The sequence below is a fragment of the Bufo gargarizans genome, chromosome 3 (genome assembly GCF_014858855.1).
Source record: "Bufo gargarizans isolate SCDJY-AF-19 chromosome 3, ASM1485885v1, whole genome shotgun sequence".
Taxonomy (NCBI): Eukaryota; Metazoa; Chordata; class Amphibia; order Anura; family Bufonidae; genus Bufo; species Bufo gargarizans.
Genome location: NC_058082.1, coordinates 565,671,300 through 565,686,395, shown reverse-complemented (window position 1 = coordinate 565,686,395; position 15,096 = coordinate 565,671,300). Strand labels below are relative to the sequence as shown.

General features: G+C 46.1%; 1 protein-coding gene across 1 annotated transcript in view; it reads right to left on the bottom strand.

Annotated features, from left to right (window-relative positions):
- Nucleotides 1–12,524, bottom strand: part of LOC122930713 (interferon-induced GTP-binding protein Mx2-like) — a 56,176-nt gene extending 43,652 nt beyond the window's left edge. Inside the window, 4 exon segments of the mRNA XM_044284275.1 lie at nucleotides 3,244–3,439; nucleotides 5,204–5,241; nucleotides 5,332–5,556; nucleotides 12,468–12,524. Of these exon segments, the coding sequence (XP_044140210.1) occupies nucleotides 3,244–3,439; nucleotides 5,204–5,241; nucleotides 5,332–5,548 (451 nt within the window). The 5' untranslated portion in view covers nucleotides 5,549–5,556; nucleotides 12,468–12,524.
- Between the last annotated feature and the right edge of the window lie 2,572 nt (nucleotides 12,525–15,096).

Here is a 15,096-nt window from a genome sequence, read left to right as displayed (position 1 = left end):
AGAATGGGAGTCAATAGGATCAGACTGGGGAAAAAAAACAACCAGTCTAATACATTTTGTTAACGGCCCTTATAGCTGCTTCTCTCACTGCAGGCAAAGTCTTGTAAACAGTTCCTGAGGATGTTTGTACATAATTACCGGCAGGAGTGGTCCGCCGTAGTGCGGGGGCCTGTTTCGCAGACCTATGTCTACGGTCAGTCTTCCACGTTGGGTGGACTAGGTTTAAGCAGAGAAGGGCAAAATGATTTCCTAATCGAAACCTCGAAAAGGTGGCATTGTCCTTTAAAGCTCTACTTACTATTAGACCTCATGCACATGACCGTGCCGTTTTTTTTGCGGTCCGCAAACCGCGGATCCGCAAAAAACGGAAGCCGTCCATGTGCAATTTGCGGAACAGAACGGGCGTCCCATTGTAGAAATGCCTATTCTTGTCCGCAAAACGGACAAGAATAGGACATGCTATATTTTTTTTGTCGGGCCACGGAACGGTGCAACGGATGCGAACAGCACATGGAGTGCTGTCCGCATCTTTTGCGGCCCCATTGAAGTGAAAGGGTCCGCACCCGAGCTGCAAAAAACTGTGGCTCGGATGCGGACCACAAAAACGGTCGTGTGCATGAGGCCTTAAAGTCAGGAGATAAAGGGCGATGCATTATAGCTCTACGGCAGTTCTCTGTCATAGAAAAATTGCAAATTATAAGTCTGCAACAAATTTTGCAACTTTTTCGTTTTCTCTGACGCTCTTGTCACTTTTTCAAAAAGTGATTAAGGCATTCCGCTACGTTAATGTAACGCTATAGACACGCTAAGCATAAACAAGAGCTTTTCTGCCTTTAAGCTCGGGCCGGGCGCGGGCGCGGGACGTGGATGATGAAGCTGCAGGCAGTAAGTGGGGTGAGGCGTGAGGTCCGGAGCAGAGAGCTCAGCCTCTACAAATTATAAGACTGAGGGGTGCCGCCGGGTAGGAATGGGGCCTGGGAGATAGCAGCAGCCAGCTTACCGGTCTTCAGAGCAGCCCTCCTGTCCTGACTGATGTGCCAATGAAGGGCCACTCCTGCTACAGGCTGGTAGGCAGACAGGGCCAGGGGCCCAGGACCTAGTTGCTGCTAGTCTGTGTACAAAGTGGCCAGTTTCTACTGGTTTTTCCATGATTGTGCTGGCCTGGGTTCTAGGTTCTAGTCACTGTGTGAGTGACACTGCTGTAATGTGGCTGCACAGCATGTCACCTCAGTTTTGGGGGCACACTGCCACTACCTTGCCTTCAGATGTATCTCTGTTTTAGAATTGACTTAAAGTGTCAACTACATTCACATGGCTGTGATGCCACTGGGCTTTTGGATCCATGCCTCTGCCCCTTAAAAGATAGGACATGTCCTGTCTTTGGCCACATCTTGTGGAACGCAGACCCATTGAAGTCAATGGGTCCGCATCCGCACCATGATGTTGTGTTCACACAGTTGGTGCTTTGCAGATCTGTGCTTTTTTCAATGCAAAGCACGGGCATGGCAGCGCCATAGCCATGTGAACGTAGCAGCCTAACTTTAAGTCAATTATCCCTTTAAAAAGGGGTTGTCTCATCATAGACAATGGGGGCATATCGCTAGGATATCCCCCCATTGTCTTATAGGTGCGGGTCCCACCACTGGGACCCTTTCTATATCGAGAACGGAGCCCTGCAAGGTGGTGGCTGGAGGAGTCCGGTCCAGCCACCACCAAGGGGGCTCCCCATAGAAGTGATATGGGAGCGCACCACGCATGACCGGCCACCGCTCCAATTCACTTCTATGGGCTCGACAGGACAATCCCAGGTAAGCCAGGAAGCCAGGACAATCCCAGGTAATGGGCCACAAAAGGGGCAAATCCTGCTGCCTAAGATCCCCACCCCAAAATTTACATTTTTACCATGGAAATGTTGGCAAGTATACCTGAGGCCCCTGATGTCCTATTTTGTTAAGGTGCCTTCTTCACATGAGGGTGGCCTTATTGGCACACACACTTTCTTCCTGCCCCATCTGCATTTAAAGTACAGCAGGAGGTATGTGCTTTATGGCAGTAGCAATGAATGGGAGTCAAGTGAAGGAAAGATGTCCATAGAGTAATAGTGTCCACGAAGTGATGGAGTGATGGAGTACAGCCCCATCCAACAGAGACCAGGGAGTGACGGGTGAGCCGTATACAGACCCTGAGGCTATGATCAGGTCAAGCTTATATCCTCCATTCAAAGGGGTTGTGTCACAAAGCATATTCTACATTTTTCAAACCAGCACCTGGATCTAAATACTTTTTCAATTGCATGAAAAATTTAGTATGGCCACTGAGCTATTCAATAAAATGTATCTGTATAGCGCCACCTGCTGTTTGCTCTTTTCCTTCCTTCCATGGTCACACATACTCAGTTTAAGGGCTCCTGCACACGACGTTATCCATTTTTGCAGTCCGCAAATCCGCAAAACAGTGATCCCTACCGAGTGCTTGCCTTTTTCTACTGCAGAAATGTCCTATCCTTGTCCACCAAACATGTTCTATATTTTTGCGGGGCCACAGAATGGATATATGGATGTGGAGAGCACAGGGGGGTGCTGTCTGCATCTTTTGTGCCTACATTGAGATGAATGGGTCCACATGCAGATCGGATGTGGACAGAAAATACGGCCATGTGCATGAGTCCTAAATCTGTTCTGTTAGAAGCTGTGGTAGTTACAGGGAGAGAGCTGCTGTAGAAAGGGCACGCCCCCTGAGCTGCCAGGTGAAGATAATCTGGCAGAGCAATTGAAGCAGTGAATGGGGAGATCTCTGGATCCATGTGAGGTACAGGGCTGGTTTTAGCTTTATAGAAAGGTATTGTCATATGCTATATGATGTCTGATTTACCTCTTTAATGCATATGCTAGGAAAAGCATACAATGAATATGCTGGAGGCATCCAATGGACACCATACAGTTGCATCCGTCATCTAGGTGGTTCCATTAAAATAAATGGAATATCACATAAGTTTATTACTGGATACTACTGTATGGAATGGCATAGTATGCTATTGTTGAAGTATACCGACATATACTGGCCCAACAGAGGCCAAAAGGACTCTTGGCTGCCTTCAGACTAATATAATCCTATAGACATACTAATCGTGATCATCTAGAGCTTTTCCGGCCTGCAGCCTTCCTCCTAATGCTTCCTCCTGCTCCATAAATGTTAGACCTAGATTTACGGTTATGAATAAGCCACACATGACTAAGTCCTCACCGCTGCCCCTGGGAAGATTAACCCCAGACAGAGCCTCCAAAACCGAACTTTTCCCAGAACTCTGATCTCCAATCACAGCGATCGCCGGTAATCCCAGATCCTTCTCCACGCCCAATGACCTCAACGAGTCAATGAGATCAATACATGGACGGATCTTGTACTCATACTGTTGTCCTAGGACGTTGTCTGGTTGTACCTTTTAATGGAAAATAAAATTAACAGAGATTATTTTTGTGATACATTCTTGAGACCCACCAACTTTCTGACAAATTCATGACAAAGTTTTTGTGTTCTGCCTTTCATGGTGTTGTCAGAACCTTCGCTAACAGACATACTGTACCTCCCAACATATGAATTCTTGTTCACGGGACATATGAAACCCAACCCCTGATCTGTCGAGGCACACCAATTTTGGGACATATTTGCACATGACCTACCCCTTTTAGATTGGGGCAGTTGAAAGGTATGGCTAAAGGTTGTAAATAGGTGTTAGCCATAGGACTCCCAAATGCAATGCCAAAAACAGTGCCTGTCAAAGTGTCAGTCATAAGTCCCAGTCACATGCCATCCAAAAGTGTATGCTACATGCCCTTCACAGACCACGCAACCACATGGCCTAAAAAATGTCTGCCACCTGCTCTTCCCAATCTATGTGAGATATTCACGCTATCCACATGTCTCTAAACTTGAGTAGCTGGTGATACCTATTCTTTCGGCCAGGGCAAAGATTCAGTTTGTTGTCCTAGCAATGAGTCAGAATGATCTGTTGGTGTCCTACCCCCTACACGTGCCCCACCCAGCCCCCACACTTAGTTACCGAGTGATAATGCTACCTTCTCTCAGCACCAATTGTGTCTTCAGGAGAGTACAGTAACCACTACAGTTTTCTATGACTTTTTGGAACAATCATACTGAATTCGAGACACTTTGGAGACATGTGACTATAAATATGGAACAAATGTAATGCCCCAGAGGTACATTACCACTTTTACACCTAGCCACTATCTCCTATGGATAACCACATGTCATTCTATGTATTTATTTCCAGGTCCTGCAAAATGGGTATTCATATTTCTTGTTATATAACTGTTCAAGTGTAATGTGCCTGGTTCACCAGCAGGTGGCAGCATCAATGCCAGGGCTATTTTACCTATAATGGAACCTTCTTTCCATTCTTTTAGCTTTATTCAAGTTTAGCTAGTTAGAAGTGAGAATATAGTACCCCCTGCTAGGGGAAGGCAGCAGGAACCCGTCCCTGCTGGACAAGCCCTGCTTAGGCCAGCTAGAGCACCTTCAGCTCTGCTGAATATTGAGGCCAAAGCCTGAAGCCTCTGGAGCCAGGAGGAGAAAGATCCCTGGATACAACTAGAGACAGAGCAGATTACAAAGATAAGTAAAGCAGAAAGGAAAAGATTCCTAATTAATCCTGTCAGCACAGCGAGCCAGAAAGCAACAGAAGTGGCGGAGAGGAGTTTGCCTGCCACAGTTCAGTTAATGCCAAAACCTGCTGAAAAACCAAGACAAATCCTGTAAATCTTTTGGAGAAAGGTTTATACAAGTAAAGCTGTTATCAATTTCATCACAAGGTCTGGACTCAATTTATTGCATCATTCCTTTCATCAACTATCCCTTTTTCTGCAACAGGCGACAATGCCTTGGGTTCCAGGGTATCCAGGTAGGAGCACCGTCCCACGTGCAACACCATTAGGGACATTCAGGCCACTCTACACCACTCTGGCATTCCTACACTGGGTACCACAATATCAATAAAAGGGGCCCTGTGCCCTTGTTGCTTCATTGCAACTGGTGTCATGACAAAACTACTGACTTTTTCCCTCTTAAAGGGACCCCTAGCGTCACCTCAACGCTGCACAAACACCATAAAACTAAAATATTGAGGTGAGACTATGTGTTAACGTGCCTCTATAAATATATGTAGTGAATGCACAGAGGTCCTTACCGTTGTGCCTTGAACGTCTAATACCTCAGTGGAGGAACCTAAAAAAGCACATAAAGTTCAAAATCCATTCAAATGTATAACATGAGCAACAAACATATTCAATAAGAGTATCCTACAAAGAAATGTACCTTCATTAGCTACCGCCACTTGTGAGGGTGTCTCTGTAGCTGGTGGTAAGTTCTCCTCTGATGTAGTAGATACTGGTGTTGGAAGGCTTTGGTTTTGGTCTGAGGCTGTTAAGTTTGCACTAGTCAATTCAAATACAGATGGTGACGCAGTCTTTGGTGCACCAGAGGCATCTCGCTTGCCAGAACAAAAGCCAGATGCTTCGCCATTACTCTGCATTTTGACGTCTAAAAAAACAAAACATCAACTGATTATAGAGTAAGAAAGGATCATAAAAAACATCAAAAAATTGCAGTGTCCAACATATGTGTGTAAATGGGTCACACATATGTGGGTATATATATATACATGTGTTTATTTGCATTGTATGGTATTTCCTTTTATCAGACTGGCAATGTCATTTACACCCACTCGCCCATAGGTGGTGCTGGCACCACATAATACATATAGCTTGGGAGTGTCTAGACAGGAAGTTAGTAGTTAGTGAGAGGAGGAGAAGCAAGTTCATGGAGGAGAGGAACAGGCATCGTCCAACATGTAGTCTTCTCCTTGGTCATGGCCAGGCTAGGGGAGTACACCTAACATTTATCTACAGCAGTGAAACACAAGGCAGTAGGTCTATGTCTGGATATGGGGAGAGACTAGTGAGAGTAACAGCTAAACTCAGCTTATGGACCTCATCAGCACAAGTGTCTGAGAGCAACTTTCCGCTGGCACTGCGAGGATGTTTGTGGCCGGAACTGTGCGGTGCTTCTGGCACTGCAGGGGTTTATGTGGCTGGAACTGTGGGTGCTGCTGGCACTGCTGGGATGTGTGTGGCTGGAATTGGGGGGTCTGCTGGCACTGCGGGGGTGTTTGTGGCTGGAACTGTGGTTGCTGCTGGCACTGCGGGGGTGTTTGTGGCTGGAATTGTGGGGTCTGCTGGCACAGCGGGGGTGGGTGTATCTGGAACTGTGGGGGCTGCTAGCATTGAGGGGGCTGAGGGCACTGTGGGAAGGTTGTTTGGAACTGGGGGGCTGATGTCACTGTGGGGGGCTGCTGGCACTATGCGGGGTTGCTGTCTCTGGGGGTGATTATGGCACTTGGGGGGATTATGGCTCATATAGGATTAATTTTTTTAATCATTTTATTATTAGGGTCGTCCCAAAAAATATATATATTTTTTGAATTTCTATAAAGTTCTGCGGTGGGCAAGCACCAAACTATATTTTAAATAGTAAGTATTAAAATTAAAAACATTTTTGTTGATATATGAGGAAATAGTGCTCTAAATAAGTTCCTTTAACGTTATCTGCATTTTGTCTGGTATTCTGTTGCATACAGATGTCCTCAAAGAAGACAAGCATCGATTGGAAAAACCCACCCAGAAGGCGCCGCCGTATCCAGTGGCCGGTAAGTATAAAATCAACACTTGGAGTTTGTACTTTGTTGCATTAATCAGTATGTGCTCTTATTATAGATTTCTTCATCCTCATCAGCGGAGGGCTCTCCAGCTGTGGCCGGCTCATCTGCCGGGGGCTCGCTCACCAGTGCTGGAATCGCCAGCGTCCAGGGGAGGTGGACCAAGCCCGGACCGGGGCTGTCAAGAAGTAAGTATATCTAATAAAATGTTTTATTTAAATACATTCTGTTTAAAACATTTTTTGTTTTTGTTTCAGCAATCTGCACTTAGAGCCGCCAGCGAGGATCCCCCAGTCGCCTCCAGAGTCCGCGGGAATGAGCGTGGCGGTCGTAGACGTGTAAGTCTTGAATTAAGTAGTTTTAATTTGCATTTTGTATTAGGATTTACATTTAATTTTGTATTTCCTTTTTTTCAGGGTTCCAGAGGTTCCACCAGGGAAGATGAGGAGTTTGGGGTTCCTACCATAGATAACCTGCTCCTCATCCAACTGGTGGAGGCGCGTCCATCATTATGGGACCACTCCGACCGCCACCACGCTGATCATCATCGGACCCAGCGGCTCTGGAGGGACATCTGTGCGGAAATTTTTGAGACCTGGGGGGATTTTAATGCGGTGGCTCAGGAGAAATATGGCAAGTAAAACAATATGTATTTTAATACATTAATATTGTTCTTTTCCTTACATCATGCTGATTTTATTTTGTATGTTTTTTTTCTATAGTCAAACTGGTTACAACGCGTTGATCTATCCGGGACCGCTTCAGGAGGGATTTTAACAAGGAGGTTCAGGCCCCGAGTGGCGGCAGCCATATGGCGGCCCTGGGGTTCCTACGAAAGGCGATGGCACCAAGAAGGTAAATATTTTTAACAACTGTAAAAAAAAAAATTTGTAAAGGGGCTGTCTGAGACAGCGGAATGTATGGCTCCCCTGTTTTGGACAGCCCCCTATGGTATACGGTAGACATAGCATAGAACATGGATGTTTTATTTAAAGAACAATTCCTAACTTTCCTTATTTTTTTTTCCTACAGAAGTGCCAGCAGCACTCAGGAGCCTGAACAACCTTCTGAGGCGGAACTGGAATAGATCGCTCAGGATAATCCGGGTCCCTTACCGGATCCCTCCGCTCAACAGAGGCTCTTCGGTTTTCGACAAAATTTGAGAGCCCTGGTGAGCGGACAGACATCCGGTAGGCCAAATCAAACTGATTATGTGAACCTTGTAGAGGTCGTTTCCGACGCTCTGGAAGGTTTTGCCAAACATCAGATGGAGTTTGGTGCTGACTTGATTCGTCGCTGGGAGGGGGCGGAGTCGGTGATTCAACGCAGCCCAAACTACCATTATGGGCTAAGCCTAATCAGTTTGATAGACTCAATGACGCCCGAGCAGTTGCATGAGTTTAAGATCATGCTAGAGAACGGGTCATGGGAAATTATGCACCACCCCCAACCCCCCCCCCCACCCCCATCCCACACCTACCCCCAACCCCCCCCACCCCCATCCCACACCTACCCCCCATCCCACACCAGTGGCCAGTACCGCCAATCTTTTCCTTCCCACCCCCCCCAGCATGTGTTTCCTTCTGTTTCTTATTCTTCTCCTGCCCAGTATTTTCCTACTACTTCTTTTCAAACTCCCTCCACCTCTACACATGCTCGGGTGCCCTCCTCCTCAGACCCTTCCTTTCTCCACACCCCACAATTACGCCCTGCATCCTTTCCTGTGGCCCGTAGTTTAATCTCAGTAGATCGCCAGGACAGGGGGGCTACCATTGCCAGCCCCAGACCATCAAGCCCACGACAGTCCACCTCCCCTCACCGTTATGAACAATTGTAAATAAAATTAATGTTTATATATTTTTTGTTTTTTTATTGTTTAAAAAATAAAACTTTTTTTTATAGTTTACTACACTGTGTCTGTGTTTTTATTGTCCTGTACCGGGAACCTTGGCACTACAGCTGTGTTGAAATTAAAACTACCCTAGTCTCACTACTGTGCGTTTATTATAACACCCTTGGTAGTTTTTATTTCAAAACAGCATTAGTGCCAATGTCGTAAGATCCATTAACATGACCATCAATAATCAGCTATCTTTTGGCTCTTTATTGATCGTAGACCCTATGATTGGCACATGAACAGCAAATGCTTGTTCATTGTTCAATCTTGTTCCCTTTCATATGAGCCCTTGTGGGAGTCACGGTCCATCAGCATCATCAGGAATTCATTAATAAAGTGTAATGTTACAGTTTAATGATTTCCCGATGACGCTCTGACATAACTAGTGTGATTACCACAAGGGACACACAAGGGACATACAGTTTTTAAAGGGGTATTCACATAGACAATGGGGGGATTTTGCTTGAATATGCCCCCATTGTCTGATAGGTGTGGGTAACACTGGTAGGACCCACACCTATATCGAGAACGGAGCGGGGAGCACTGTTGCTGGAGGACAAGAAATTTCCTGTGGTACGTCCACCACCAAGCGCTAATCCCCGCCTCTCCCATAGAAATGAATGGAGGGCGGCAGCGCACTGCGCCCTTATCCACTTTCTTGGCTCCGTTCACAATATATGTGAGGGTATCAGCGGTGGGACCCGCACCTATAAGACAATGTGGGCATATCTTAGTGGGCCTACTGCTACTCTCAACATTTGTACCTTACGGTGCTGGCGTCACGAACCATGGGCCCAGCCGCAAAAGCACCTAACACCAATTACCAAGGGCACCTCAACCAACATCTGGCTGGTATTCCCTGCAACCGAGAGTGCCCCGGGGGATTTTGTGCTGTCTTCCCATCCACTGTACGCCAGCCCAGGGAGGCATCTGCTAACCGTGAGTACATGAACATTTGCACCCATCGGCCCACTATGAGCCTCACGTGTTTCCCCTGTGGTTTGGTATGCTACAAAAGAGTCTACATACCGTCATTGCTAAAAGAAAATGTGGTGGACACCAGCCCAAGATGACAACATCCCTCTCTGTTATGGCTTGTATTGTCTAGAATCTAGATCAATACCATCATCCAAGCTATTAAGTATGTATGTAGATATACTGTATATGAAGATGTGATTTGGATCCACACAATTCGGGTCAGATTGGCCTACTGAAATAATGGGTCACAAAGGTCAAGCAGAAAACGACCCCATTTGGAGGAGATTTGGTACGATCACTTGCCACTAGTGTCTATTTCTGTTGAGTCACATATAACCTATTAGATCTTATTGATGATACGTCCTTTGTGTGAAAATAGTAAGTGGACATGCGTAACGATGCCTCAGAACTTGGCTTCACCTATAGCAGTCGCCTTTCCTATGTACTGACCGTGTCTCATGGTGATCGGTTTCTAACATAGTACATAGGGCTGGTATTAGACCAGCAGATGGGGCTGCCGATTGTCGTGAGGGAAGCGTTCCTTGCCGGCAATCTTTTGCTCATTAGTGGAGGAGACTGCTGCTATTACATGCAGCGAGCGGTCTCCTCCACAGTAGCCATCGCTTGTCCTCATTCAGAATCATTATTTTCCAATCTGCCGCCGGCAAACGATGACTTTACAAATTGCAATTGCCCGATGCTGCAGGGGACAACAAGACCAATGTGCGAATAGCAACCTTGATAAATGACCCCCATAATGCCTTTGGTCTAATAGGTGCTATTAAGTGACATGCGCCTAAATTATTAAGAAGCGGATGCCTGTTATTAAATCAGGGGCATTTTTGACCCTCTGTGCACCGGAAACTCAAATCTATGCCACCCAGGTGGTAGCACAGACTTGAGATATAACTGTTTTTTAGCCGGCTATAGCCGGTTTTTAGCGTAGATTATGAAACATTCATCAAATTACTCAGGCTCTGCCCATTTTCTTGCCATTTAGAAAAGTGCCAAGAAACTCAAAAAGTCCCAAATTAAGGAGCAAACATCATTTGTATGTAGCGCTCGTAATGATGGGGAACGGTAATCGTTACGCCCCCCCCCCCGTCATTGAACCCTTCAGATGCCGCATTCATTAGCATAGCGATATGCCCCCTGAGTTGAGAATAACCCTTTAAGTCTTTCTTTCACAATAGTGGTGGCCCCTTAGAGCCTAGTGATGCTCCCTAGTGCTATCCCACACAATGGGATGCATTTTTTGTCCCCCAACCAGTATGATGACCCCTTAGCACCCACTTCACAGCAGGATGCCCCTGATTTGTACACCCACCCAGTATGATGTCCCCTTAGTCCTCCCACATTCTAGGATTTCCCCCTTAAGTGCCCTTTCACAGTATGATGTCCCTATGTGCCCCCACACAATATGATGCCCCATAAGTGCCTCACGCAATTTATGATACCCTCATAAGTGCCCACGCAAAGTATAATGACCCTAAAAGTGCCCCACAGTATGATGCCCTCATAAGTGCCCCACACAGAGTATGATGCCCTCCTAAGTGCCCTTACAGAGCATGATGCTCCTCTAAGTACCCCAACAAAGTATGATGCCCCCGCCCCCTAACTGCACCCACAGAGCATTTTGCGCTTCTAAACTCCCCGACACAATATGGTGACCCCCACACAGTATGATGTCCCCATAAGTTCCCCGAACAGTATTATGTCCCTTAAATGCCCATACACAGTATGATGCCCTTTAAGTGCCCCACATACAGTATGATGCCCCCAAAAATGCCACCCCACAGTAAGATGCCCTCATAAGAGCTCCCCACAGTATGATGCCCCTAAAGTGCTCCAAGTACAACATGATGCCCCTAGAAGTGCCCACCCCACAGTATATTGGACCCATAAGTGCTTCCCACAGTATGATGCTCTTATAAGGGCCCCACACAGTATGATTAATGCCGTAAGGGCCCCACACAATATGATGCTTCCCTAAGGGCACCCACACAGTGCGATGCACCCTTATTGCCCCCATACAGTATGATGCTTCCATAAGTTACACCCACACAGTATGATTAATGCCGTAAGGGCCCCACACAATATGATGCAAACAGTGCGATGCACCCTTATTTGCCCCCATACAGTATGATGATTCCATAAGTTACACCCACACAGTATGATGCCCCCTAAGTGCCAAAACAGAGAATGAAACCCTCATAAGTGTCCAACACAGAGTAGGATGCTCCCTCAAAGGGATCCTGCCACCATGAAAATGCAGTGTAATCTGCGGGCAGCCTGTCCTAGAGCAGGAGGAGCTGAGCAGACTTACTGTATATATAGTTTTGTGGGAAAAGATTCAGTAAAACCAGTAATTTATCCATTTAAAGTCTTGCTCATTCTGGGCTTTGAAGTCCAAGAGGCGGTCCTATCAGTGATTGACAGCTGACTCTGCATACGCAGTCATAGACGGAAGGCTGTCAATCACTGATAGGACCGCCTCCTGGACTTCACAGCCCAAAACAAGTAAGATTTTAAATGAATACAATTCAGGTTTTACTGAATCTTTTCCCACAAAACTATATATCAGTCTGCTCATCTCCTCCTGCTCTAGGACAGGCTGCCCGCAGATTACACTGCATTTTCATTGCGACAGGTTCCCTTTAATAAGTGAATGCTCACTGAGCCCATATTTCCCACAATCGGGGTGGTCTGCTCCGGTCTTTGAAGCTCATTAGCTCAGGCACTTACATGAGATCTAACAGACAGTGGCAGGCTGATTTTAGGATAGCAGTGGCCCCTTTATCTTCTGGGCCCCTGTGGAGCTGCACAGATTGTACAAAGGGTGATCCCGGTGCAGGCACTTACCTGTGTGGAGAGCTTGGTGTCTTCCTGGAGACTGGCTGTGTATTGAATGTGTTTCTATACGCCTCTCCTTCTGAAGAGATTTGTTTCCAGAGAAATGAAACTGAAACTGACTGAGCACTTCTTAACCTCTTCACTGCCATATCTGGGTCCTGGTTATATTGACGTATTCACACCTTGGGTACAGTTGTCAACATCTGAAATCTGTTTTCTAGGGACACTTTGTAGAGGCATGCTTTATCGGCACGTGGCTTCTTATGTTTGTCATTAAGGCTGGGTTCACATCACGTTTTTCCCATCTGTTTAACGTATACGTTAAACAGATGCCTCAGACTGATATCAGAGTTCCATTGTAAAAAAAAACAAGGCATAAAACGTGATGTGAACCCACCCTCAGGGCTCATGCACACAAATGTATGTTTCCTTTTTGCAAACCGTATGCGGATCCATTTATTTTAATGGGTCTGCTAAAAAAAACAGAAGTTACTCCATGTGCATTTCGTTTCCGTATGTCCGTATTTCCGTTCCGCAAATAAATAGAACATGTCCTATTATTGTCCACATCACGGACAAGGATAGTACTGTTCCGTGCCGCAAAAGAAACAGAATGCATACGGACGTCATCCGTATTTTCTGCGGATCAATTTTTTGCGGACCGCAAAATACATACTGTCGTGTGCATGAGGCCTTAGGCTGGGCAATTTTGCTAAACAAAACCCCTAAACCCCTCTAGATTACTTTCTATTTAAGGATGATTATCGATTTTTCTAAATTATTTTTTATTTAGTTTTTTTTGGTGATAACTTTTATTTGTAGTTTTTAGGGACACCATTTTGGCTTAATATAACTAATTGTTTAACTTTTATTAATTTAAAGGGGACCTGTCATATTGAACATGGTCTCTGAGATGCAGGCAGCAGGTTATAGAGCAGGAGGAGCTGAGCAGATTGATATAGTTCTACAGGAAAATAATCAGTAAAACCTGTAATTTATACATTTATATTCCTGCTCATTCAGGGCTTTGAAGTCCAGGAGGCGGTCCTATCAGTGACTGACAGCGGTCCCTCTATCAGGAGGAGATCCTATCCATGACTGACAGCCTTCCCTCTATGAGGAGGAGGTCCTATCAGTGACTGACAGCCTTCCCTCTATGAGGAGGCGATCCTATCAGTGATTGACAGCCTTCCCTCTATGAGGAGGAGGTCCTATCAGTGACTGACAGCCTTCCCTCTATGAGGAGGAGATCCTATCAGTGACTGACAGCCTTCCCTCTAAGAGAAGGCGGTCCTATCAGTGATTGACAGCCTTCCCTCTATGAGGAGGAGGTCCTATCAGTGATTGACAGCCTTCCCTCTATGAGGAGGAGATCCTATCAGTGACTAACAGCCTTCCCTCTATGAGGAGGAGATCCTATCAGTGACTGACAGTCTTCCCTCTATGAGGAGGAGGTCCTATCAGTGACTGACAGCCTTCCCCCTATGAGGAAGAGATCCTATCAGTGACTGACAGTCTTCCCTCTATGAGGAGGAGATCCTATCAGTGATTGACAGCCTTCCCTCTATGAGGAGGCGATCCTATCAGTGATTGACAGCCTTCCCTTTAAGAGGAGGAGGTCCTATCAGTGACTGACAGCCTTCCCTCTATGAGGAGGCGATCCTATCAGTGATTGACAGCTTTCCCTCTATGAGGAGGAGGTCCTATCAGTGACTGACAGCTGTCCCTCTATGAGGAGGCGATCCTATCAGTGACTGACAGCGGTCCCTCTATGAGGAGGTGGTCCTATCAGTTACTGACAGCTATCCCTCTATGAGGAGGAGATCCTATCAGTGACTGACAGCCTTCCCTCTATGAGGAGGAGATCCTATCAGTGACTGACAGCCTTCCCTCTATAAAGGAGGAGATCCTATCAGTGATTGACAGCTGTCCCTCTATGAGGAGGAGATCCTTTCAGTGACTGACAGATGTCCCTCTATGAGGAGGAGATCCTATCAGTGATTGACAGTGGTGTGCTTCCCCTTACTTATCGGAAAATCCGTATATCAAAAAAGAGGTATAGAGACAGCACATCCTTTTTGTGGAATTTATTCCACATGCAACGTTTCATGCTTGACAAATGCTCTATAGCCGAAACGTTGCATCTGGAATAAATTCCACAAAAAGGACGTGCTGTCTCCATACCTCTTTTTTGTTATACCGCTGTATTGCTGTCCTCAGAATAGCGTGGTGGGGCACAGGAACCAATGGTTCCTGGCCCCCACTGTTCACTCTCATAGACCACAGGTCACTAGGTGGTCACAATGCGGGCAACTCAGGCATCAGACCAGAAGATGCCTGTGGCCTACTTCTCAGACTGAAACAAGGAGCAAAAGTCAGGTAAGTATTTTGTTGTTGTTGTTTTTTTTCTCTTTTGGGGCAATACAGGGTCACTACAAGGGACATTATTACAACTGGGAAAACCACAGGAGGACATTTTAAGTACTGGTGCAATGCAAGGAGGCATTATAACTACTGGGGGCACTACAAGGGGACTATATAACTACTTAGGGCATTATAACTACTAGGTATACTACAGGGGGGAATTTTAAGTACTGGGACATTACAGGGGGCAATATAACTACTGGTGGCACTACAG